Genomic DNA, 26,095 nt, shown 5'->3' with positions numbered 1-26,095 from the left:
TTTTTTGGTTTTTCTTTGTTTTGTTTACTAGACGGTCGAACCATCGCATATCTTGCTTTGACTTGTTTGGGTTAGTTTTTTTCTTTTTTCCCTTTGCTACTTCTGCCGGTTCGTCTGCTACTCTATAGCCGCGTCTACATGAATGCGACTTAGTCGCATCGAATCCAGTTGTGGCATTCGATGCGGTCATGTAAACGGCATAATGCGCTAGAAAAGCGAATCGCATTCAAGTCGTCAGACAGAGGTGGACCGAGACGGCGAATGCGCATTCATTTCGCCCATGTAAACGGAGGTCGCATCGAATTTCGGAACGGGGAGGATTATGGGAAGGCGCTCGCTGCGGGAGCGAGTGAACAGCTGAAAACATGGCGGTGGCTAACTTCGTCGGCGGCGGCGGAGAGCAGTTCCGTGTGGTCGCCCGCAGTTTCTCCCCAAAAGAAACGCGAGCTGTTATTGCCAGACTAAATGAGCGGAATATCACTGAGCTGCTCGGAAAGGGCGGCTCCCGTCCAATTCTTGCGAAATACGACTTGCGTGTCTAATGGAGTGCCTAGAGGCTTCGACGCAAGCACGAACGACGCCGAGAGCTCCGAGCACTGCATGGTAGCGCAGAACTAGCAGCTCCTACCTTGGTGCCGTTCCTGGCTGCGCCGGATCTTTTCGGTCTCAGGGTCCGGTCGCAGTTGGCAAGGTATGGCAAGGCGAAGCCCGGTGGCGTCCTCAGAGCGGTTGGAAACGATCTTGCTCGCCAGGCCGTGCGCACGCACGTCGCCTCTGATCCAGAGTGGCCCAGCGGCCCGAACCGGAGCCCAAAACGCTGGGGTTTTGATGTTTCTTCCATCTCGTAACTCCTTGTACAGCAGGCGCGATCTTTAGTTTAAACTCGCCGAAAGCGTCTAAAGGGCTTCATGTGCGATGCACCGGAAACGCGGTCACGTGGTGCGGCTGGTGCCGGAAACGCAGCTTTAACTTTGATCTTTGACACGGCGTGGCGCTACCTTCGCGTAGGGCTTGGGGCGCATTCGTGTAAACGTTGCCGCGTCGGCTTTTTTCTGCCTGTACCAAGCTGTTTTGACTGTGTCGAAAATGCCTTTGCGACATATGGGGTGCCTGAGCGCCAGAGGGGCTCGCTCGTGCGACCTTATTTTACGGAATGCATGCGGCCGCTGGTGAATAGGCTGCCTGTCGGCGAAGCGAGTGATAACGGTGCGGTTAAGGAGCGAGTTCTCTTGAAACTCAAACTGTCGCCGGCTGAGTACAGGGGGCTTTTTCTCAAAGCCACTAGAATGGAGAACAAATCCTGGACTCAGTTTGCGACACGGGTCGAGAGCTGTTTTCAGTATTATGCTCGAAGTCGCTCGATCTACCCTCTTGAGGACTTGCAAGCATTAATGGTATTTGACCGCATTAGAGATTCCTTGCCCGTCGACTTGCAGACCCATGTAACACTAAATGACACTGGAAAATGGCTTAAACCAGCAGAGGTGACTGCGCTCGCTTACCGTTTCGACGAGGGCGAACGATGCAAAAAGCGAGATCACCCGTCAAGGTCTAAGAGCCGCGTATACAACGCAACAAAGGCCACTTCTCTCGAGGAGAAACACGAGAACCCAAGGCAGGGCACTAAACCAAACCTGACGGTTCCCGGGTGAAGTGTTTCAGCTGCAAGGGAATGGGACACTTTTCTCGTGACTGTCCACGGAAGAAGGAAGATGGAGGACAAAGAAATGACTCCGTGGTGGGTAAAATCTCAACAAATTTGACACCACCTCAGTAGGGTATGTCCCAGGGCATAAATGTCAGTCAGAACAGTACGCGCGCTGAGTGGCTGAGAGTGGAGGTGAAATGCGCCCCGACGATGGTGCAGGCGGTTATTGAATCTGGACCGAAGATTAGCGTAGTGCGTGATGGGGTGGCGCCTGAAGTGAAGGGGTCGTCCGGGTGGGTGACACTGACTGGGCGCTTGGGGACAGCGTGAGCGCCGTTCTACGCCATATAACGATGACTCTTCCCACAAGCTACGTTGTAGTGCGTCCTTCAAGAGGTGCCGCTCTTGTGCGCCGTCACTGAACAACTGGTTAACGGCATAGACATGCTGTTGACGCCCGATGACTACGACAGCCTAAAATTGGCTAGCGGGAGGGCTGATTTGGAACCGATGGTTCGTGAAGCTGAAGACGCGCTTACTGAAGAAGGTGGTGAGGTCACAGACGACGGCCGTGGCGTCCAGCTTGAGCTTCTGCAAGAACAACCTGCAAAAGGACTAACCGCGCGTGGTGGCCTTCGTGGACAGGGACCAGTAGGCGCTCCAGGTGGTGCTGACGGCCTTCCACGAAATCCGGCTGAAGATGCTGGCCACCACCTTCGATGGAGTAGGGGGCCGCGACGTCGACATGGTGGTGGTGCGCTACTTCGTCCCGGTGTTCAAGGAGCGCTACATGCTGGACATGGCCACCAACTGGCGCGCCCTCACGCGCCTCATCACCGAGTGCGAGACTCAAGAAGCAGATAAGTGCCGACCCGCACGACTTGTCCCTCATAATCGAGTGCTTCAAGAACGACCGGGACGTTTCGGGCCAGATGAAGCGGGAGGCCTTCAAGGCCATGTCCCCTGAGCGGCTAGCACGTGCATAGCGCACCATGGCGGGGGCGCTGACGGTGGCCGGGCTGCGGCCGACGGACGTGAAGTCGGTGGAGCTGGTCGGGGGCGGCACCCGGGTGCCGGCGGTCAACCAGCTTGTCCGCAAGGTGTTCCAGCAGGAGCCCTCGACGACACTGAGCCAGCACGAGGCGATGGCCCGGGGCTACGCCCTGCAGTGTGCCATGCTGCCACCCACCTTCAAGATGCGAGACTGCGATGGTGGACGCCCAGCCCTACCCCATCGAGCTGTGCCACAACCCGGGCAAGGGAAAGGACAGCCGAGCAGAGGTGTTTTCCCGCTGGCACCGGCTGCCCTTCAGCAAGGTGCTCACCTTCAACCAAAGCAAGCCCTTCAACCTCGAGGCCAGGCACCTGCAGGAGGCGGCGGTGCCCCACCCGGACCTGCAGCTGGGCAGCTTTACGGTGAACAAGGTTGTCTCCGCGGCCGAGGGCGAGGCGTCCAAGATGAAGGCTAAAGTGCGTCTCAATCTGCGCGGCGTCTTCTCGGTGGTGTCCGCCTCAGACGTGGACCGCAAGCCCGACGGTCGACAGGCAAGTGCTGGGTGTGCAAACGATGGCGACCTAGTGGCGGCGAGGACGGCGAGTGGCGAAAAGGCACCCCCGACGAAGGGATGAGACCCCGACAAAGTGGCCGAGGGTGAGCCTGTCAAGAAGAGGGAGCGGCCCAGCACAAAAGAGAAGCAGGACAAGGCCACGGAGCTCCCGGTGGAGGTCCGGGTGCCGCAGCTGAGCGCCTTCGAGATGGACCAGGTTGTGGAGCGCGAGGTCCAAATGGTCCGCACGGACCGCATAGAAAAGGAGCGACTGATTTGTCAAGCAATAGTTATTACTTCGTCGCATACGTGAACCGAAGTTTTTTGTGTTTTTTTCACATGCGTTGTAGTTGCAGAGTTTTTTTTTTTTCTTTTTTGTATGATTGAACGGGCTGTTGCGTGTTTTGGGAAAGTAGACTGGCCTAGAGAGAGCATATGTTCCGCATACGGCTTTGATGATTTTTTTAGATGCACGTTTCAGTCCATACGATGCAAGTCTTAAGGCACTTTTGGCAGCAACGGGGTGTTTAGAGCCTTGGCGGGCACGTTCAAAATCACCTTACCAGAGCCCAATAGACCAGTGCATGACGGGCAAACTTTTTTTGCTATTGCTTTTTTTTTGTGTGTGTGACAAGTTTGTGACATTAAGGCCTCAAAATTATGCTTTGTTGGAAAGGTGTGAGGGTCAACGTAAACGGCAACCGAAAATCCAAAGGCGCGACCCTGCGTAGGCAGGGTTGCGCCTTTGGATTTTCCTGCATACGCAGGAAGGTTTCGTCTTTCTTTTTGTTCAGTGATGACTTTAAAGTGAGTGACGGCTCTGTGGCTTGTGCGAGACATGGAGGAAGAAAAAAGAAAAAAAGAAGGCGCCCGAGGATCGTGAAGAACGTCGGTCGGGCAACGATTTGATCTGTACTGTAAATAGACGTTTATTTGTATTGTTTCTCCTTGATGGAGTCCTGTCAGTCATTTTTAAGGCCACCAACATCCGCAGACCAGCGACGTTCTCAGTCATCGGGTCCCTGACGCAATCATGAGGAAAGAACCAACCTTCACTACATCCTAAATGAAAAAGGAAGCTGGATTGGGGATTCCATGGCTGCATACGTTGCTTGAGTTCAAGAATTAAATTTGAAAGAACATACTAGTGGTCTTTGTGAATGCGTTGCTGCAACAATTCGATCTTCCACTGGTCACCACACCGGCTATGAGGAACCCCAAAAGGGGAAGATGGCGGGCGTCAGCTGAAGCTCGAGTGTAAGCAAAAACTACAGATTGCATGCTTATTTGCAGATGTTCGTTATGTCAGTACTGTTCGCAACATAATTACTGCAGACACCGACCCTTCAATTGTTTAGCTTTGGATTTGTGTCCGGAAGATTTCAGTTCTTCAGCTGCATGAAGTGGTCTCCAAATCTACGATGGCCTGTGCATGCCAGTGGTGTAGAGAGCAGCTAGCATGGCGCCCAGCAGCGACTGTCTTCAAAGCAATTCCAGACAAAATACGCACGTCTGTTTGCCTGGCGCCGGTTGCAGGCCTGCCTCGTCCAGAGCCCAGTAAGCTACCCTCGGCACAGCAGGCTGGAGGCAGATTAGGCCAAAGTACATGTGCTCTGTAACACATCTCTTCTGCTGAGTCGCGACCTCTGGCGGACAATCGCGGCATCAGAGGCACTCCCTCGACGTCGGCATGACGCGGCACCGCTTACAGGAGCAGCTGTTTAGAACACAATAGAGAAGTTAAGAAACGTTAGGCGCACTTATTACCATGCTGTCGACGACAGCCGTCACCTGTCTGGGTCGGGACTTGGGTCAGGCGGAGCTGCCGAGTCCTCGGGGGAGAACTTCTCTTTTCTATGGCGATTTGGAGGCGCGGTCGCGTACGCCACAAGCCCAACTGACTTGCTATACGCAAGCTTCTTGCGCTCGACGTCGCTCAGACTGGCTGCCCATGCCGCCATGTTGGTCGAGAATTGACGAGAGAGCGGCGAGCGCTGGGAAACGAAAGCCAGAAGAACCCAACCGGAAACCAACGCCACTCGTAATGACGTCACAGGCGAAGCTGGTACCGCTTCAACGTTGAGTTGAGGGGTGCAAGAGATTTCAATCTCTCTCCTTTTTAGAGCGCAGCTCCAAGGCGTCCGTTTCCGGCTTGAGTGGCGTCGCCGTCGCCGCCGCCGTCGGCGTAACCGCGCGTTGCATTATGGGACGTTTCCCACAATGACGTCACACGTGACGTCACACGGCGCCTAAATTGGGCGGGAACTTTTTCCGCTATATTTAGTGAGAAATCGCCCCACTAAATTTAGCGGAAACATTTTCCGTCAAAATCGGCGGGGAATTTCGTCCGCCAAATTTAGCGGGAAAATTACACCGCCAATGTTTTCTGCAAAATTTAGCGGGGAAACGTTTCGCCAAATTTAGCTGGGAAATTGTTCCGCTAAATTTAGCGGGGGAATTTACCGGGGAACCGTCCCACATTTTTACAGTATATTCACTTCCGTACCCTTCCCTCCTCCTTCTCAAGGGCTGTCCTCTAATTCGGCATTACAAAGAATTGTAAACGTCGTTCATTTTTCAAACAAAAACTAGGGCAAGCAGGAAATAATAGTTTTCGGTCCTTCGTTTTGTATGTTGCCGGGAACAATTTCGGCTATTAAATAGCCAAAGTCCGCAAATCGTTGTACCCCTGCCCCCCCCCCCCCTTTCCCCCCTTTAAAACCGCACGTCTGCGCCAGCTTCTTGATGGCAACGGCAAAGTCCGCGATGCTCTTGTAAATTATCTTGCTTCCGCCAGTAGAACTTTCTTTAGTGACTAATCGCTTTGGCGCGGCGTGACGCTTCAGCGCATCGGAAAGCTCGTGGTACATCCAAGGTATATGTATGGATGGTAGCGAAGCTTCGATAGAAGCCTATAGGCGCAAAAATGGCGGCTCATGGGACGCAGCGCCATCTGTGAGTTGCGCGGCATTGTCATTAGTCATGATCGCCGGTGACGTACAGAAAGTGACGCTTTATTAAGAAAAACAACAAAGAAACACGATATGACGCAATTTCCGCAAGATTCTGATGTCACGATTGTTTTTTGGCGCGAAATTTAAATGTTTTTTGCCGGTGGCGCGAAATTTAAATGATTTTATTTTTTTCAGATGTTCTACATGCCTGCTACCGTCCTTCATACCTTGCTTCACGCGTAGTAGCCTTGTTTGTAACAATCACTCCCATGTAATCCCTCTTCCAAAAAAAAATTTTTTATCAGTTCTGGGAACCACCAATAAGTTACTACTATCTTCTCCAACTAAGCAGTTTGTTAAAGCACGCCTATGAAGGCATACTTATTCTTGTAACAATGGCTTGTTCGCCGAGAAAGACAAAAAGGCACAAGCTTGTCTTACACAGTTTTTTTATATACAAACTTACAACACCACCACTGAACACTTCAAGGCAGATATGGCGTTAAGAACGAAGTGAAATGAGGTCCGGGCAACTCTATGCACGCACTTAATACTCTCAACAGGAGGCACGTTTACGCATTTATCTTGCACTGTACACATTGAGAGCTCGTTACTGGATTTAACTATATCAATCACACGTGGAAGTGCGGGGCTATGCATGTATTTTGCTTTTGAGTGTCCACATGAATTAATGCTTCAACAGATTGAAAATTCAGACCTTTCGTTATAGTACATGCGCTCGCCACAAACGTAATGTGATCCACAGCTTGCCTTCTACCTGAGCGTTAGTACGCAGCCAACTGCCACAAATTGACAGGATAAAAAGCATTAGAAAATAGATTTTTCTTTTAAAATTTAAAAAAAAGCATTAGCTTTAAAAAAAAAGCATTAGAAAGATAGTTCGCGATGACGAGCTATTTCCCGATCACCTTAATCTCTGTATCTACCGAAAGGACAGGCCACACCAACGCGGTGGTGGTGTTCTTATCGGAGTCAAAAGGCATATCGCTTCGTTCTGCATTCAGTTACAATGCAGTTTGGAAATTACTTGTGTCTGTCTTTGTTCGGCTATAATTAAAACTGTACTTGTTGTCTGCTACAGACCCCCGAAAAGTGACTCTGCATTCACAAGTGAATTGCATAAAGACCTATTGGAGATAACTGAACGTTTTCCAAAAGCGAACCTTCTGTTATTCGGAGATTTAAACTTTCCCAACATAAGCTGGTCAAGTCTAACAGCCGACGCATCACGTGATTCTCGCGAGTTTCTGGAACTATGTTTGCTTTTTAATCTAACCCAGGTCGTTTTGAGCCCAACCCGTGGGGATAACATCCTTGACCTTGTACTCACGTCCTCCCCTGATCTTGTTCGATTCGTTACCTACAGCAATGGATTCAGTGACCATAAACTTTTGCACATCTCGCTGTCCCTTCCCATTTTGGTGAAGATGCCTGTCAAAAAGGTGATACATGACTACGGTATAGCAGATTTCGTGTCAATGAACAGAAATTTGACCACTTTCTTGCAGTCGTACCAAATCCATTTTAATCTAAGGAGTGTGAATGACAACTGGATTTTATATAAAAATGAATTGAATGACCTTATTCAGGCATTTGTACCTACTCTGCGGATCCGAAGTGATGGTTGCCAGCCCTGGTATAACAAAAGACTTAAATCACTTGGCAATAAGAAAAAACGCCTCTTTCGCAAAGCAAGACTGACCAGCTGTTCAAATATTTGGGAGAAGTATTATAATTGCCTTAAGGATTATATTCATCTAATAAAAGCTTCAAAGAGAAAATATTTCAATCAGGACCTTCCAACTATCCTTCAGGACAACCCCAAAAAGTTTTGGAATATAATCACGTCAAAAAACAACAATGATATCATTCAACTTGTCGATGAGGGTGGCAACCCAGTTGAGGAAAAAATGTGCTCAGAGGTAATGAATACCTTTTTCGCATCCATCTTCACGGACGAGTGTCCTTTAAATGTGCCTGAGCTACCCGCTGTTCACTACGAGCCCATGGCCCCTATCAACGTTTCATCGGCCGGTATTGCCCCTCTTATCGATGGGCTCAAGCTTTCATCATCCTCAGGGTCAGATAACATATCATCGAAGATTCTGAAAAATACTAAGATTGTATCTAGTGATATATTGCAACTGATATTTAATCAGTCACTATCCACAGGTTGCCTCCCATCCGATTGGAAAGTAGGTAGGATTGTTCCAGTCCACAAAAGTGATGATCGTTCCTTGCCTTCTAACTATCGTCCCATTTCACTAACTTCCGTTCCATCTAAACTTCTTGAACATATCATTTATTCGCATATAATGTCGCATTTAGATTACAATGACTTCTTCTACCATCACCAACATGGCTTTCGCAAAGGTTACTCTTGTGAGACGCAACTCTTTGAATTTACACATGACCTTCATTGCAGCCTTCAATCTCGCAACAAAACAGACGCAATATTTTTAGACTTCTCCAAGGCATTTGATCGTGTCCCACATATTCGTTTAATCTCTAAACTTTCTCGCCTTCATTTAGACCCCCACCCCTACTGAAAAAAACCATTTGGCGCCCATATGAAAATAAACGGGTCCATACCGGTAACCGTTTAACCATACTGGTCACTAGTTTGTCAAAGGGGTCGCCCGTATGGCTCAAAGGGGTCCCCCGTATGAGCCATAACGGTCACCTATTTGGCAAACGGGTCGCTCGTCTGGGCAAATGGGCGACTCGTTTGGGCAAAGTTGTCGCACGTTTGCTCAAACCGGCGACCATGTTGCAAACTGCACCGGTTTAATCAAACGGCTCTCCGGAGCCCGTTTGATATTGAACGTACAGATCGGCGGCGTGGGCACGCCTAGCGTTTCAGCCGTGGCAGCCAATGTTTTCCGGAAGGCTGGGAGCGCCGGTTCATCGATTTCAGATCGTCCGCGTAATGCAAGTAATTATATTTATATTTCAATTGCGCTGATTTTCGATTATACTACAACTAAAACTAACACCTTTTCTTTTTTTGTTTTACGTAAACGCGCGACGTTGGTGAGCCGAAATTTTTGACAGACCTTTAATACTTTGTCCATCTTTGTTGCCTCAATTTACTTATTCAGCTCGAATCTCTCTCGCAGAAGACGTGACCGCGTGAAAGAATGTGCGTCTAGACTCCGTTTCACTTTAATTCAAGACGCAGCGAAGGTAGCACGCGTACACGCGGCTGCAAGAACATCGAGCATTGCGAGAGCACGCCCGCCGTTGCAGCACTCAAACTACGAGCTTGCGCTGAGTTCTTTCTTCGCTCGGGCGCAAGTCGAGCTTCTGGCAGCCCCGCCGCCATTTCCAAAGTTCGAGCGCGCGCGCGCGCGCGCGTTTGTTCTTCGGGACTACAAAAACGCACCTCCCTGGAATGCCTGGGGAGAGGGAGAGGGGCTGTCCCAGCGCCTTGACCTCGCCCCCTCCCTCCTCTCTTGTCACCCCTGTCACGTGACCCACAGCAGCGCGCGAGCTACACGCTGATAAGCATCGAGATCCGGAAGGGCGCGCCTTGCAGCCGCTTTTTTCTTTGTCTGCTTGTTGTCAGTTGCTGCTCGAAGTTCGCTCGTCCTACCTGCTTCAATCTGTCGCCTAACCCTGCGGTCTTATTGGGATGTCTCTCGACAACGTATTGGATGTGCACCAAAGCTATCAGTGTTCGAAAAGACCCACGTGTATGTCGGCAACGAGCGATTCTTCAAAGTCGCAAATTCTCGCGGTTTGGTTGGGTTCGGTAAATGACAGCTTGTGCGCCGCATCGTGTTGAAACTTCCAAGAAGCCGTTCCCTCTCGTTTGTGTTTGTGTGGTTGTCCTGCTTTGACCGTGTCGACAAATATCACGGATTACCTCTTTCAAGTCTGCTATTGTTATGGTAAGTGCACTGCAACCTACGTGTTGGCAACGATTGACCGTTCTTCTATGCGTACTCTTCTAAATTATCTAAAGAATTATGCAGCGCCTATTCGCGCGGCAGCCAGGAGAATAATTTCCCCGAAAGTCTACCTGTATACACTCCGTGCGACGCGACTGGCGCGCCGCCGCGCGGCCGGTACCGAAGGTAGGCAGCGAGAACCCCAGAGAAAACGAAACCGAAACCACGCCGCGTACGTTGGTACGCATTGAAGTCGGAGTGGTGCGGTAGCGCTGGGTTCACAGCATGAAGCTGTGCTGCGTCATTAAGTGCTTCAATAGTTATGCGTCGTATCTCGTGGAGACAAAGTTTCACAGTTTTTCACCTCGCCGATGTTTTGTGGGACAGCGACAACGATGGAACCGTGCCGTACGAAGCGAGAAATTTGGTGTCCCGATCATGTCTGCCACTGTGTCGGCACGGCTGACATATTCTACACTGCCGCTTTGCGCTCTGCGTTTGTTTTCGTACCAGTAACGCCTACATGTGTCAGCGCCGATGGGACGAACCCACACTCGCAGGTATGCACTGCCAATTTTGTTGGAGGAATGCCCTCCAAAGAAGTTCCGTCCCCATCGTACGTGTCGATGATATTTCCGGACAAGTATGGCACGAAATCTGTACTTTATGAAGAAAGATTCGAAAGGTAAAAAAAGTGACAAATATAAATCTAAAAAAATACAACAATGAAACTCGGAATCACTGGAGAATCGACGTTTAAGTATGAAAGTTTATGTGGTGTGCGTTCTTTCTTGACCAGCCTCCTTTTGGATGTGGGAACGCTGATACCCCGAGTTCTGTAGACAACATTTTTTTTCTCGGCTTTAGAGCCACCTATCGCAAAGTGGTTCGAACTGGAAGTACCGTCCACTGGTCCCTTCCCTGTAAAGTGTGCACCTCCCACGATGAGTGGTATTATCTGACAGCCTTTGACGTTCAAAACCAGTTCCCATTTAGTTACGCCGCCCAAACTAAATTTCCACCTGGTTTCGCTATGAAAACTATTTTTGCTATAATATGTGTTGTGCCAAGTGACGGTCATGTCAAAGTACCTGTGCGCCGAAAATCAGCACCTCGCACAAGAGGTTATTACACAACAGCTGACCGCAAAAGCCCTTGGCGGCCAAACCGTGTGTTGGCCGACAACTTTGTTTTCTCGGCTTTGGAATCACCTTTCGTAAAGTTGTTTCAATTGGAAGTACAGCCCACTAGTCCCTTTCTACCTCTAACGTCTCCACCTCCCCGACCAGTGGTATTCTCTTGACAGCCTTTTCATGATCAAAACCGGTTCCCTTTGAGTTACGCCGCTCAAACCAAATTTTCACCTGGTTTCCCTATGCCACCTTTTTTTTTGTATAATAAGTGCTGTGTCATGTTACTGTCAAGTCCCAGCACCTGTGTGCCCAAATCTGCACTTTGCACAGCCCGCTATAACACAACATTTTGGGTCCAATATTGGATATCCCGTACAGCTTTATTTCTTTATTCGTTAGAAACATAACTTTCACAACTGCTGTCTTAAAGAAACTTGGCACTCTTCGTGCACAAACTTAGTGAACATCTCACTCGCCTCCAAATATCATCTTTGCAGCAGTCCTAGGTTTACAGCGACGAGCGAAATAAATTTCCCACTCAGAGCAATTAAGGTGGCGGCCGTCTTTGTTTTTCGGAAAATTACTCCAACTCCTTTTTCGGCCGCAACTAGAGAAATTACCCCTAATTACGACTCGAACTCAATATATAAGAAGTGGAGAACAGCTAAATGCCCTTCTGCCCCAGCACTCATGCAACCGTCACCCTCAACTTATCGGCTCAAAAATTAAAAGTTTCGTCCGTGCGCGCTTCCGCCGCCACAGCTTGGCACGCGAAAAGGCGCCGCAGGCTGCTGAACGCGCCTCACAGTCGAACGCCAGCTCCTCCGCTAGCGGCGCTGCGCGCGTTTTTCAAAGCGCCCCCTATAGTTCCCGCACGGAGTGTATAGTGTTCACAGATCGCTTGCACGTTTGTACTTGTCTACAGAAGAGGTAATAAACTTCGAGGAGAATTGAAAACAATCTTTTGTGTCGGTTTTCCTGTCCACTTACAAGCACCTACGCGAGTGCATTTGTTCTACGTGTTTTCTCCATGTTATAAATACGTTTATGAGTTTCGGGATGTCTTAAATATGTTTAGGATAACCAACCGCCCAGACGATACCCATTTAGGGCTAGCGCATAATTTGCCATTTCGAAGGGCACGTTCAAACGTGTGGTCACGTGCCATGTCGAACGGGTACTCGTACCATACGGCACCCGTATCAAAAGGGCACTTGTATCGAACGGGTACCGTTTCCAAACGGGTACCCGTATCCCATAATCACGTTTGATCCAAACGGATCGACAGGTTTGATTCAAACGGGCGACCAGTTTGCCACCCGTTTGAATTCCAAATGGTTTTTTTCAGTAGGGACGTCTTAATGTGGATACGTAATTTTCTTGACTCGCGAATGCAGTACACAGTCTTAAATGGGTACGAATCTGATTTAATTAATGTCACATCTGGCGTGCCCCAGGGCACAGTCCTTGGGCCTCTTCTTTTTCTAATATTTATTAATGACCTTCCAAATTCTATTTCTTCTCACATACGTATTTTTGCAGACGACTGTGTTCTATATCGCGAGATCACTTCACCTAATGACCGCAAACTCATCCAAAAGGACCTAGATAATATATCTCAGTGGTGTAACACCTGGTTGATGCCACTAAATAAATCTAAATGCAAATTAATCCACTTTTCTCGTAAAAGAGTTCCTTCCTCCTTCCAGTATGTGCTGGGCGACGAGATCATTGAAGAAGTCGATAGGTATAAATATCTCGGTGTCGTACTAACTTCCGATATGACAGGGATTAATCACATTAACACAATTTCTTCGGACAGCAAGGACCCTTGGTTACATCCGGCGTTGCTTGAATGCTGCTCTCCAAAGCTTAGGAAACTTGCATACGAAACCTTCATTCGACCAAAATTGGAATATGCATCTACAATATGGAATCCGCACCAAAATTACTTAATCACCCGACTGGAAGCAATTCAAAACCGAGCAACCCGCTACATTTTATCAAACTATGACTATAAAAACAGTGTCTCTGCCATGAAAACGAGCCTAAATTTACTAACTCTGGAGGTACGCCGCAAGGTTGCACGTCTTTGCTTACTCCATAAACTTTACCACTACCATCCCACTGTTCGAAGCTCATTCCTGCGCACTCCCGCACGGTCATCTCGTCGGCTCAATAACTCTTACAATTTTCAACGTATATCGGGTTCCAGTAATGCCTTTAACAAATCATTTCTCCCACTAACAATTGTGGACTGGAACAGTCTTCCAGAATCGCTCATTACAATAACTGACCCTGTGGTTTTCAAAAGCTCCATCATGTCGTATTTTTCCACACCAAGTTAAGTTTTTTAGCTACGTTGCATGACAGTGCGTTGTTATGCAATTTTAGCTACGTTGCATGAGTGTGCGTTGTTATGTAATTTTTATGTTTTTTTTTTTTAATTTCTTGTATAATTTCTTGTGTTGCCCCCTCCTTATGTAATGTCCTCGACAGAGGACCCTTAAGGATTAATAAATGAAATAAATGGAAATGAAATGAGAAAAAGGTTATTAATTCGCTCTGTGGCGAATTGTTAGCACCATACTGACTCACCGATTTACCTTTCATTGCAGTTTGATATACTTTTGTATACCTCACACAACAAAACATTAATCCAGGTTTATGTTTCAAGTCGTCACACTGCACAAGAAAACATCGAGGTCAACGCTTGTTCTCACACACTCTTCAATCATGCACAGGGTGTGTAGGGTGTCTACCAGCCTGGAAAACTTAAAGTTTTCAAGTAATGCGGATTATATTAAAAGAACAGGGTAATAGAAAGGAAACAGCAAAAAATTTCTTTGTCAGTAGAAATGGAACGACAGCGTGCAACGAAGCCCGATGATTGCACAAGGATTGCACGTTGGTGCCGCTGCACTGAATAACGTTGCCCGACAAGTCACCAGGCAGCGCAGGCCACTAAGCACTCCCTGAACCAAAGTGACGGTCAGCATTTTATCGAAAGAGCCAGAAAAACCTTGGCAAAATTGCGGAATTCGGACTAAGTGACTTGGTAGACACCCTGTCCCATCATTCAAGTAAGCAACGTCATCTAGCACTATACAGCGAGGGTCGAATGAATCTAACATATTTTAAATGGAATGAAAAAATCAGTTTTGCATGCTGTGACACTGAAAGTTTGATATTGATTCATTGAAAACTCAAGTTCATCTAGCTGAACCTATTGCCGCGCGCAAGGCTGAGAAAGCAACGCTCGGTCACGGTCCTCCAGAAAGTTCCCGTTTATTCATGTACCGCACGTAACTTCTATCATTTATCCCTGCATTTGTTTTCTAGAAAGTGCGTGTTCATTCTCGCCCCGATCACGCGACGCTCGAACCGCTTTCGCCAAATCTTCGAGATAGCGACGCACTCTAGATAACAGGCCGACCGCGACCTTGTCGAGTCAGTTTCGCCCCAGCGTTCGACTGTGCTGCTCCGCCGACTTCGACGCCCGCGACGCTCTGTTATTATCGTTGTACCCCCTTTTATTTTTTTTGGCACAAGTTCGCCGCATTAAACGTTTATTTCTTCCTGTTTATTTCCTATTTTTTTTTGTCACCACCCGTGACATTTTGGTGGAGGTGCTGGGTATCGCATTCTATGCCCATAAAGCGTACCCCTCCGAAGACATCCCGGCCAAGTGAGGTGCTCAGCCCCGGAAGGCTACCCTTCGCAGAGGACGCCGACGGCCGAGCGAGCCGCCGTACCAAAGTCCAACTCCCGGGATCCGGACCCTTGCTGCAGAACCCGAAGAAGAACATCCCTACGATGACCACCCCGCCCGTCGTCGTCCTGCCCGTCGCTCCGCGGACGCCTACTCCCTTCCTCGGCGAGACCTACGAGGACGTCGAAGACTGGATCGACCAGTACGAGCGCGTGGCTCGCCACAACGGGTGGAGTGACGAACAGCGCCTGCAGAACCTTTATTTCTCGCTTGAAGGAACTGCAAGGCGCTGGTTCGAAAACCACGAAGCTTCCTTGACTTCGTGGGAGCTTTGCAAGAACGAGCTGACGCGCACGTTCGCCAATCAACACCGAAGAGAGAGGGCCGAAGATTTGCTGCAATCCAGGACCCAGGGCCCCAATGAGAGCGTCACCAGTTTCGCGGAAGACGTCCTGCGCCTGAGCTCCCGCGCCGACCCTCGGGCTACAGAGGAGAAGAAGCTACGAATCCTCATGCGGGGCGTGAGAGAAAACATCTTTGGTGGCCTTGTCCGTAGCCCTCCGACAACTGTCGAAGACTTTGTCGCCGAGGCAACGAACATCGAGCGTGCCCTGCAAGCCCGAGCCAGCCACTACCAGAGGCTACCCGGCGTCAGCGCGGTTCCGCCGTCCGCTTGCGACCTTGGGTCCAGCATCCCAAGCATTCGCGAGATCATTCGCGACGTCGTCCGGGAGGAGCTGCGAAAGCTACTACCCGCCGCGGACCGACCAGCTTCGCTCTCCATCGCTGAGGTCGTGCGGGAAGAGGTGCAGAGAGCCATTCAACCAGAGGCTCCCATCAGCGCAGCAGTCTCCGAAGAACCCGCGCTAACTTACGCCGCAGTGGCCCGACGGCCACCGCCTCCTCCTCGCGCCTATGTCGCGCCGCCCCGACGCCAGTCTCCTGCGCCGCAGCACGACCGACGCCACGACGACCAGCCCCAGTACGCCAGCCAGGAGCCCCGTGCACCCCGGAAGACCGATGTGTGGCGAACGCCCGACCGACGCCCTCTGTGCTTCCACTGCGGGGAGGCAGACCACACCTACCGCCGATGCCCATACCGTCGACTCGGGCTGCGCGGATTCCACCCAAGCGACCCGCGCCCCCGGTATGGTGAACGCCCTCGGGAGATCGACGAGTACCCGCGACGACCCCAGTCCCCCGAGCCTGCGTCCCGCCGAGAGTTCCGATCGCCCTCGCCACGACGTCCAGCCTCGCCGATGCACCGACCCCGACGTGAAAGCCTGTCGCCCCTCGCTCCACACCGGGGAAACTAGGCGCGGCAACCCCTGGAGGTGGAGTTGCCGAAGACGACCGACGTAAAGAGCCTCCACGAACGACGGAGCGCTCCCACTCTCCCGACGCTACGCATCACAACGACGCTCCTGCTTCGGTGTCCAACAACTTAAACGTTGTTATCGACGGCCTCGACTCATCGGCACTCGTGGACACCGGAGCAGACTACTCAGTCTTGAGTGGGAGGCTCTCTCGCCGCCTGCGAAAAGTCATGACGCCGTGGGATGGACCCCAAATACGAACCGCCGGAGGACATCTCATCACGCCGGTCGGGAGATGCACTGCTCGCGTCGAGATCCACGGTGAAACGTGCCCTGTGAAGTTCGTCGTTCTGCAAGACTGTTCGAGGGACGTTATCCTCGGAATGGACTTTCTCTGCGAGTATGGCTCCGTCATCGACCTGGCTGCAAACCAGTTGACGCTTCGAAAGCCCGTCGTGCCGCCGGAGGAGATCAGCACGACGTCCACCGCGATCCGAGTTATCGCCGACCATGTGAAACTACCGCCGCGGTCGAGTGTTTTCGTCACCGTTATAACAGACGCAGCCATGCACGGTGAAGCTCTTCTGGAAGGCAGCGTCCAACTGCTCCTCGAAAAAGGAATTGGTGTCGCAAGAGGCTTGACGGATCTCCAAGAAAGACGTACAACTGTTCTTGTGACGAACTTTCGAGAAGAGCCGCAGCACCTAACGAAGGGTACCACCGTGGGCCACATCAAGGAGCTTCAGGCGCCAGCCGTGGTCACCGCAATCTCCGAGGAAACCTCGTCGCCACAGCAGAAGAGCACGACGCCGCCGCCGCTCGACATCGACCCCGAACTCCCAGCTACGAAGCGCCGGCAACTGGTTGATCTCCTTGCCGAATACAGTGACTGTTTTGCCACGACATCGAAGATTCGCCAAACACCAACGGCGAAACATCGCATTGTTACCGACGACGACGCACTTCCTGTCCACCAGTCGCCGTATCGAGTCTCCTTAAAGGAAAGGAAAGTGATTCAAGACCAAGTCCAGGAGATGCTCGACGACGACATCATTCAACCCTCAAGGAGCCCATGGGCGTCCCCAGTCGTCCTTGTAAAAAAGAAGGACGGAACCCTACGGTTCTGCGTGGACTATCGTCGACTGAACGCCGTGACAAAGAAGGACGTCTATCCGCTCCCCCGCATCGACGATACGTTAGACCGACTGCGCCACTCCCGATATTTTTCGTCGATGGACCTGAAGAGTGGTTATTGGCAGATTGAAGTCGACGAACGTGACCGGGAGAAAACTGCCTTCGTCACTCCCGACGGACTATACGAATTCAAAGTGATGCCGTTCGGACTTTGTACAGCACCAGCCACCTTCCAGCGCGTCATGGACACCGTGCTCGCAGGTCTGAAATGGCAGAGCTGTCTCGTCTACCTGAACGATGTCGTGGTATTCTCACGAGATTTCGACGAACACCTCAGACGACTTCGAGCCGTGCTTCAAGCCATCAAGACCGCCGGCCTGTCACTCAAGCCAACGAAGTGTCGGTTCGCCTATGGGCAACTAAAGTTCCTTGGCCACGTCGTGAACAACAAGGGTGTTCTACCTGACCCCGAGAAGACCCGCGCCGTAGCTGCATTTACGCCGCCGTCTGACAAGAAGGCCGTGAGAAGATTTCTTGGACTCTGTGCCTACTACAGGCGCTTTGTTCGAGACTTCGCCAAGCTATCCGCACCGCTGACACACCTCACGAAGGACGCCGTAAAGTTCGAGTGGACAGAAGAACACCAGAGGTCATTCGACGAGCTCAAACGAAGACTCCAGACGCCCCCGATTCTTGGCCATTTCGACCAGTTTACTGAAACCGAGATCCACACCGACGCCAGTAACACCGGACTGGGTGCGGTACTAGTCCAAGTTGTGGGTTTCTTTAACGGAGCTCCCTCTACTAATAATCGCCGCCCGATCGGTATGCGCTCCGCCCGTCACCCAGGGAGTTACACACTGCAACGAGAAGACAGCGAATGGGTTTACTGTACCTCTCGGTTGCCCGTCGTCGAGAGCCAGTAGTCCAGGCCCGCCGACCCTTGTTGTCGCCCGTCGATCAGAGCTCACAGTCGGGGGTCCGTGTCCAGGCCTGCGGATCGCCTTTCCCACGCCAGCGCTGCGTAGGCTGTCTGTCCCGGGCTATCAATGCCCGGGTCTCGCTGCTGAACCACCCCGGGATCGTCATAGCCCAGGTCATATGGCCCGGGCTTGCCGTTTCCACCGGTCTTGCTCCAGACCTTGCTGGTGGACCGCTCCAGGGTTCGATGGGCCGGGTCAGGCAGCCCCGGCTCCGTCGTTCTTGTCCAGCTACCAGCATCGCTCCACCCGCACTGTCTCGCGCCAGCTCGTGTCTTCTCCGCCGGCCGCCTGTCAAGTGCTCTCTGCCTCGTCTTTCATCCTCGGCTCCCACACTCTCCCCCCCTCAAGGCCCGGACTTCGGGGGACTTCATGGGCCTCAGGGAGCCGCTGGGCTTCATGGGCGGCCGCTGTTGCTGTTGCCGGAGTGTCCACGTTGCAGCGTACGAAAGCGGCGTAGTTGGTGGTGGCTAGCGAAGCCGGCAGACAATGCCGACCTGTCTGTCGCTCGCTGTCCCACTCACCGCGATGCAGCAGGGGGCTTGCTCTAAGCTGGTCCGGCCGACGCAGACGGACTTGCCCCGTTCCGCTTAGAGGTCACAGCGGGCTTAGAACTGCCCGCCTGAACCGTTCACGCCTCAAGGCAAGCTGGACAACTACAAGCCACCTAAATGTCTACCGCCTCATCCCCGGCCAGGTCGTGACGCGACATAACTTATCAAAAGTCTTGCTGTCACTGCCACGACCGGCCAGAGTGAAACCGAAAAAGTATCCTATAAAACATTGCGTAGCTTTCTCGGAACGACCCCCTCAAGGGAGAGTCGTCCCTCTGCCCTTCGTCGGTTGTTGGAGTGACGCAAAACCACTAGCCGTCTTGGCCCAGCGGTTACAAATCATACTGCTTCTTAACTCGCCTGCCAGCGTTCCCGGTGTCAACTGCAATTTACGCCAGTTTACCCAACACCCGCTGACAATCTCGACCGCCAGAGTTCCCGGTGTCGACTGCAATTCCCGCAATCTTTCCGACACCCACTGACAAAACCCCATCTGCACCCCGGGCCTCGACAAGCGCTTGCTTGCCTACCGCATCACTCCAAGCCTAAATCCTAAATATGGAATAAGTCCTGGCTGTGTTCCCTCCTGCCAGTCGCTATCCTGCCTTCCAGCAAACCTGCCGTGCCTCTCCTCTGCCTCCGAAGACGACTTTCTTACATCTTAACCGCGCTCCTCGTGTTCCCCCCGGTTGGGTCACCTCCTGCCAACCACTATTCTGGGGTACCCGAGAACGCGCGCCCGCCACCTCGTCCTTCGAGACCTTCAAGTACTCGATTCGAGGAGACACCTGCTGAGCTCTGCTGTGAGACAAGTCACCAAAATTCCAACATACTTTGTCTCAACGGGCATCGTTAGCGTTAGTGAACAACCCGCTTAACGAATCCATGGGACTCTCTGGGGACGACTAGAAGCAGAGGCATACCGAACGGGCCCCACGTTGGATGCGCCATTTTAATGTGGGTTTCTTTAACGGAGCTCCCTCTACTAATAATCGCCGCCCGATCGGTATGCGCTCCGCCCGTCACCCAGGGAGTTACACACTGCAACGAGAAGACAGCGAATGGGTTTACTGTACCTCTCGGTTGCCCGTCGTCGAGAGCCAGTAGTCCAGGCCCGCCGACCCTTGTTGTCGCCCGTCGATCAGAGCTCACAGTCGGGGGTCCGTGTCCAGGCCTGCGGATCGCCTTTCCCACGCCAGCGCTGCGTAGGCTGTCTGTCCCGGGCTATCAATGCCCGGGTCTCGCTGCTGAACCACCCCCGGATCGTCATAGCCCAGGTCATATGGCCCGGGCTTGCCGTTTCCACCGGTCTTGCTCCAGACCTTGCTGGTGGACCGCTCCAGGGTTCGATGGGCCAGGTCAGGCAGCCCCGGCTCCGTCGTTCTTGTCCAGCTACCAGCATCGCTCCGCCCGCACTGTCTCGCGCCAGCTCGTGTCTTCTCCGCCGGCCGCCTGTCAAGTGCTCTCTGCCTCGTCTTTCATCCTCGGCTCCCACAAAGTGCAGGACGGAGCCGAGCGAGTTATCGCATACGCAAGTCGGACGCTGTCTAGCGCGGAGAGGAACTACTCAACGACCGAAAAGGAGTGCCTCGCCGTCGTATGGGCAATAACAAAGTTTCGCCCATATTTGTATGGAAGTTCTTTTCGCGTGGTCACAGACCACCACTCACTCTGCTGGCTAGCGAATCTGAAGGACCCCTCCGGTCGCCTCGCTCGGTGGAGCCTACGACTGCAGGAGTTCGACATGACCGTGGTGTACAAGTCCGGCCAGAAGCACAATGACGCTGACTGCCTGTCAGGGGCCCCAGTCGAGGCCGGTCCTGCCTGCACCAAAGAGGACGACGATGAGTGTTTCCTCGGCGCTCTGGATGTCAGCGACATGGCAGCACTCCAACGAGACGACCCTGAGCTGCGAGCACTCATCGAGCACCTAGAGGGACAAGGAAGCGCCGTTCCCCGCGGTTTTGTACGAACACTGCCAACCTTCTCCATCCGACAAGGCGTACTGTACAAGGAGAACTTCAACGACAACAACACGGCGTGGCTGTTGGTGATCCCTTGCAGTCTTCGAGAAGAAATTTTTCAAGCCTGCCACGATGACCCGACGGCGGGACACCTTGGTTACAGCAGGACTCTTGCGAGGATACGCGAAAAGTACTACTGGCCCAAGCTTGCGAAGAAAGTACACCACTACACCCGATCTTGCCACGAGTGTCAACGACGGAAGAAACCACCGACGAGACCGGCAGGACTTCTTCAGCCTATTGCGCCGCCATCTGCCCCCTTCCAGCAAATCGGTATGGACTTACTCGGACCTTTCCCGCCGTCGACGCAAGGAAACCGATGGATAATCGTCGCAACCGATTATCTCACGCGGTACGCCGAGACAAAAACCCTTCCATCAGGAACGGCGGTTGAAGTCGCCAACTTTTTCATCGAGCCCATTGTCCTCCGGCACGGCGCTCCCGAAGTCCTGATCTCAGACCGTGGATCATCATTCATGGCCCAGCTGACGCAAGAAGTCCTTCGTCTCAGCCACACCAGCCATCGTCGCACCACGGCGTACCACCCGCAGACCAACGGGCTGACGGAAAGACTCAACAAAACCATCGCCGACATGATCTCCATGTACGTCGACGTGGAGCACAAGACATGGGACGAGTTGTTGCCGTACGTCACATTTGCCTACAACACGGCCGTACAAGAGACCACCAGAGTGACACCCTTTCAACTGGTGCATGGGCGCAAAGTAACGACCATGCTGGACGCGATGCTACCCCATGAGCCAGCTGACATTGAGAGCGACGACGCCCAGGTGGTTGCTCAACGGGCCGAAGAAGTCCGCCAGCTCGCCCGACTCCTGATTCAAGACCAGCAACGCGTCGACGCGGGCCGCTACAACCTTCGTCGCAGGGACGTCCACTTCCAGCCCGGAGACAGGGTGTGGGTTTGGACGCCCATCCGTCGCCGCGGCCTCAGTGAGAAACTGCTGAAACGGTACTTTGGACCATACAAGGTACTTCGTCGCCTCGGCGAGCTGAACTACGAGGTGATGCCCGACGGAACACGAACATCGTCACGCCGCCCACCACGACCTGAGGTCGTCCACGTCGTGCGCCTGAAGCCGTACTACGCCCGATAGGACTGTGGACCTTTGTGCTCCAAAAGACTCTTTAGTTTATCGTTCTTTTTTTTATTTTGATTTGTTTTACCCTGCATCGGGGCGATGCACTTTTAAAGGGGGGAGTAATGCCGCGCGCAAGGCTGAGAAAGCAACGTTCGGTCACGGTCCTCCAGAAAGTTCCCGTTTATTCATGTACCGCACGTAACTTCTATCATTTATCCCTGCATTTGTTTTCTAGAAAGTGCGTGTTCATTCTCGCCCCGATCACGCGACGCTCGAACCGCTTTCGCCGAATCTTCGAGATAGCGACGCACTCTAGATAACAGGCCGACCGCGACCTTGTCGAGTCAGTTTCGCCCCAGCGTTCGACTGTGCCGCTCCGCCGACTTCGACGCCCGCGACGCTCTGTTATTATCGTTGTACCCCCTTTTATTTTTTTTGGCACAAGTTCGCCGCATTAAACGTTTATTTCTTCCTGTTTATTTCCTATTTTTTTTGGTCACCACCTGTGACACTATACGTTAATTGCAGTGTCTGAGCATGCGAAACAAACTTTTACACTTTATTGAAAATATGCTAGATTCCTTTGGTCATCGCAGTAGACAGTTTCAGCAAAGCGTGTGATAATTTAGAGGTATGTACTCGCACAATACGGAATGCCAGTGCGATCACTGAACGCAACATGTAAGACAAACTAAAGGGACTTCCTGTGGGCATAACGCACATGTTGTCTCATCTGCACAGCCTCTGAACTTGTTGCTTGGTTTTGCGTCTCGCAGCTGTATCAAGGAGCTCAGTATTCTTTTTACGAGCAAACCGATAAAGCCTTACGCTTGCAAACAAAGCAAATAAATCATCATAGACATCCTCACTGCAGAGAGTCAGCAGCTTTTCGACCTTCTCATGAAGAGTGATACACAATGCCTTCCCAACGCCTTCTTTTAAAACAAGACTGTCAACTGACGCCACAAAAACCTTCTCACAAGCTTGAACGAAAGAAACAAAGGAAGGGGAAGGGACTGAGAGGCTTCCAAAGTCTCCTTCAACCGTTCCTTTCACACTCAAATACAACAACACTTGGCTCTCATCGGAAAAAGTGTCATTCTTGATTTGCAAATCCCATTGCTGAGTCACGTTTTCACATGCATGAAACTTGACAAACCTTGTTCCAAGCCATCCAGCAAAGTAAACCATGTTGTTAAGTGATAATAAAGAGGGATAACTACAGGATGTGAGGTCAGCTGCACATTGTGGAAGTGAGCTTCCTTGACTAAGTGAAGGTGAGGGAGCTGAGAGACCAACTGGAAGAGCCGCTAAAAGAGTTGCCATGCCCTCTTCGCAGTTGCTCTAGTCGGACAGTTTAAACGAGTTCCTAACTAGGAGGTGCCTAAAGACTGCCTGAAACTGCCGGCGAGAGGAATTGGTGTTCGCACCTGACTTTGAACTTATTACGAAGAATGTGTTTTCGAGTGCATCTTAGATGAGATCGCGAGTCAGAAGGTATCTGAAACCATACTCAGATGTCAGGTGCTCACAAATCAGCATAATAGACCGAATGGTCAAGGAGAAACCGGGAGTGCAAGCCGGCTGCCGTGGGCACCCAGAAAGTTAAGGCTTTCGAACATAGGAAGGCATCCTTTCAGAAACTCTTTGTGAACAGAGCCTTCGTGCATTGCAGACACATATGCACTCTTCCCGCGTTTCTGTGAGCTGTTCAAGCTATCAAAAAGACGATCCATTTTATCAATAAACCGCGCCGTGTGGATAGCTTCAACTGGCAGTTGCTGGAGAGTTACCATGGCAAACATTGCAGCAGCACAGTGATTACCGAATATTTGCGCTGCTAGCTTCACTGACATCTTGGAGGCAAAAGTCAAATTAAAATGCTTTTCACTAAGCCTTGGCATGAACCGGATTTCAAGCTGTTCGTCTTTTTCGTAGGCTTTCCTGAGGAAAGAGCTTCTCAACGTGTGGTCCCCAACTTGAAAATTGTACTTGGAAAACGTATTGTGTGAGCACTTCAGCAGATGTGGAACGTCAACTAGAAAAAAAAGTGGCTTCTCGTTCACAGTTACGTAGGGCTTCTCAGGGGTAACACGGTCATTAAAGAGAGCAACATTTTGATTCCCTTGGTCACATACGACAGCTACTGGCTCCAGGCCGGCTTTCACAAGCAAATTCTGGCACTGGAAAAGGAGGTCTCGCAAAATGTTGGCAGGTGTTCCCCCATGAGCAAAAAAATAGCCAAGTGGCTGCTTCCATGGCGTGCGAATGCCTTTAGTCATAAACGCAAGTGCTTTGCTTGCAAGGTTATGGCCTCTTCCAGTGTTACTTTCTTCGAGCCCTTCAAACCTGTCCACGGAGGGGTTGTACGAGAGCTCTTTCGTGACGTGCCTCTCGTCAAAGAGAATGACACGTGGCTTGTCTTCTGGTGAAAAAGAAGCTGCAAGTCTTTTGATGAGTTTGAAAACTTCTGGGTAAAAATCAACCCTCAGGGGAACACGCTGAAGCGAAAGCTGTAACGACCAAACGAATGGGAGCCTCAACAATTGCCTACAGTACCGGTAACCCTTAGGGCTGTGAAAGTACAAGCCAAGGCAAAGGCTTTGTTCTGGCTGCACCACCGCCTACCGCACCTGCTTGCATTGGGCATCCTCAGCTGAGCTTCCACAAGGGCAGCAACGGCTGGAGACACAAGGCTACGTACACTTTCAGCTATCTCAGTAACAGTCAGCATATGACGCCGTCGCTGCAGTCGTTGCTGGAGTCTCTTGTTATGTTTCCGAAGCTGTCGAAGTTTGGCCGTCAACACGTCCATCTTCCCCTTGCCCTCGGTGCGGGTGGCACAGGACCCTGCAAGGGGAAAGCAAAAACAATTATGAAACGTTCCGAGAAACAGTGAAAGAAACAACGTGCCTCCACTGTAGAAAATGTAGAAGTACAAGTAAACTTTGTGCATCATGACAGACACCTACGTTGGTGAGAAACTGCAGAAGTCCAAGTCACTGACGCATCATAATCGGTAAAGGAAGGTTCGGGCGCCCACGCATCGTTTCCTCCAGACGGCAGACCATGTCCATCCATCGCGCCTTGCATCGCGTATGTGTGATCCACTACAAGAAACAAAACAAAGGAAACAAAGTGACAGAGTGGTTGCAAAAAGCTGAACCAGCTATGGCTGGTCAAGTACTACGCAACAAAGTAATCTTCAAAGACTGTCCTAAACAATGCACACCATCAAAACCTACCATGAACTCTGGCTGGAGGGCTAGTCTTCGTGCTAGGGGTCAGGGCCGTGAGACTGCTCCCCACATCTGCAAAACAATGATGATGCAAATAAAAAAAATCTGTCAAAAACATCAGTCATTGTAGTGTTTCAGGAAATTCCAGCGGCATGTGACAAGCGATAGTCCGTTGCAACCTAAGAACGAAGGGCGAGGGTAAGACGGGCCGGGGAGGAGGAAGCAGACGGAACGCTGGAGAAGAGAGAGGGAAACCTCCTTCTCTCATTCGGTTAAAAACATGGTCATACATGTTTTACATGTTTCCCAAGGATGGCTACTATGCGACAGTCCGAAATATATAAGAAACAAGGCCTGCAACACTTCTCCGCCAATATGCAATTGCTTTTACCTTGTTCCGTAGTGCGGTGCGTGTGACACAGTGATGATGTGGGCCCACCGGTGCTACTGTTGCTGGCCATGTGGGCTTGCCCTCGCTACTCAATTGGCCAGTTTCTGCTGCTCTAGACGGCATCTCCCGCACCTATGCAAAGTTAAGCACACACGTTATGTACACTGAAACAGTTCCCTGCATCTGCATGTAAAATACTTTCTGAATAAGCTTACCTTCTCAGTAATAATGAAAACAATATTTCGTGATCACCTTCAGTGGTCAAATATGCTAGTATTGCATCACGACGCAGCCTTCCTCGTTAAAGGAATGCAGAGGGTTTGAAGTGCCTAGAGCATACCGCCCGTTCCCGCAGCTGCTGTGGTGTCTTGTTCTGTAGGCTTGTGTTCCGGCAGGACTGAACACAGACCTTCCGCCTGAATGTGAAGGAGTGTATTACTTTACAT

The 26,095-nt window shown here is 51.3% G+C and overlaps 2 protein-coding genes and 1 pseudogene across 2 annotated transcripts; 2 read left to right on the top strand and 1 right to left on the bottom strand.

Moving 5' to 3' along the window:
* The first annotated feature begins 1,780 nt into the window (after positions 1–1,780).
* Positions 1,781–3,508, top strand: LOC121837341 (annotated as a pseudogene).
* A 483-nt stretch (positions 3,509–3,991) lies between these two features.
* Positions 3,992–7,744, top strand: LOC121837340 (the record flags this gene model as incomplete). Its single annotated transcript, XM_042292936.1, has 2 exons — positions 3,992–4,002; positions 7,036–7,744. Coding segments are annotated over exons 1-2 (720 nt in total), but the record flags the coding sequence as incomplete, so codon positions are not given.
* A 15,004-nt stretch (positions 7,745–22,748) lies between these two features.
* On the bottom strand, positions 22,749–23,345 carry LOC120840313. Its single transcript, XM_040210774.1, has one exon. The coding sequence runs from the start codon at positions 23,343–23,345 to the stop codon at positions 22,749–22,751; it is 597 nt and encodes a 198-aa protein (XP_040066708.1).
* Positions 23,346–26,095: the final 2,750 nt, after the last annotated feature.

This window comes from Ixodes scapularis, unplaced genomic scaffold (genome assembly GCF_016920785.2).
Source record: "Ixodes scapularis isolate PalLabHiFi unplaced genomic scaffold, ASM1692078v2 PGA_scaffold3__209_contigs__length_174095766, whole genome shotgun sequence".
NCBI classification, from domain to species: domain Eukaryota; kingdom Metazoa; phylum Arthropoda; class Arachnida; order Ixodida; family Ixodidae; genus Ixodes; species Ixodes scapularis.
The sequence above is the reverse complement of the archived record's forward strand: the minus strand, read 5'-3'. Positions and strand labels throughout refer to the sequence as shown.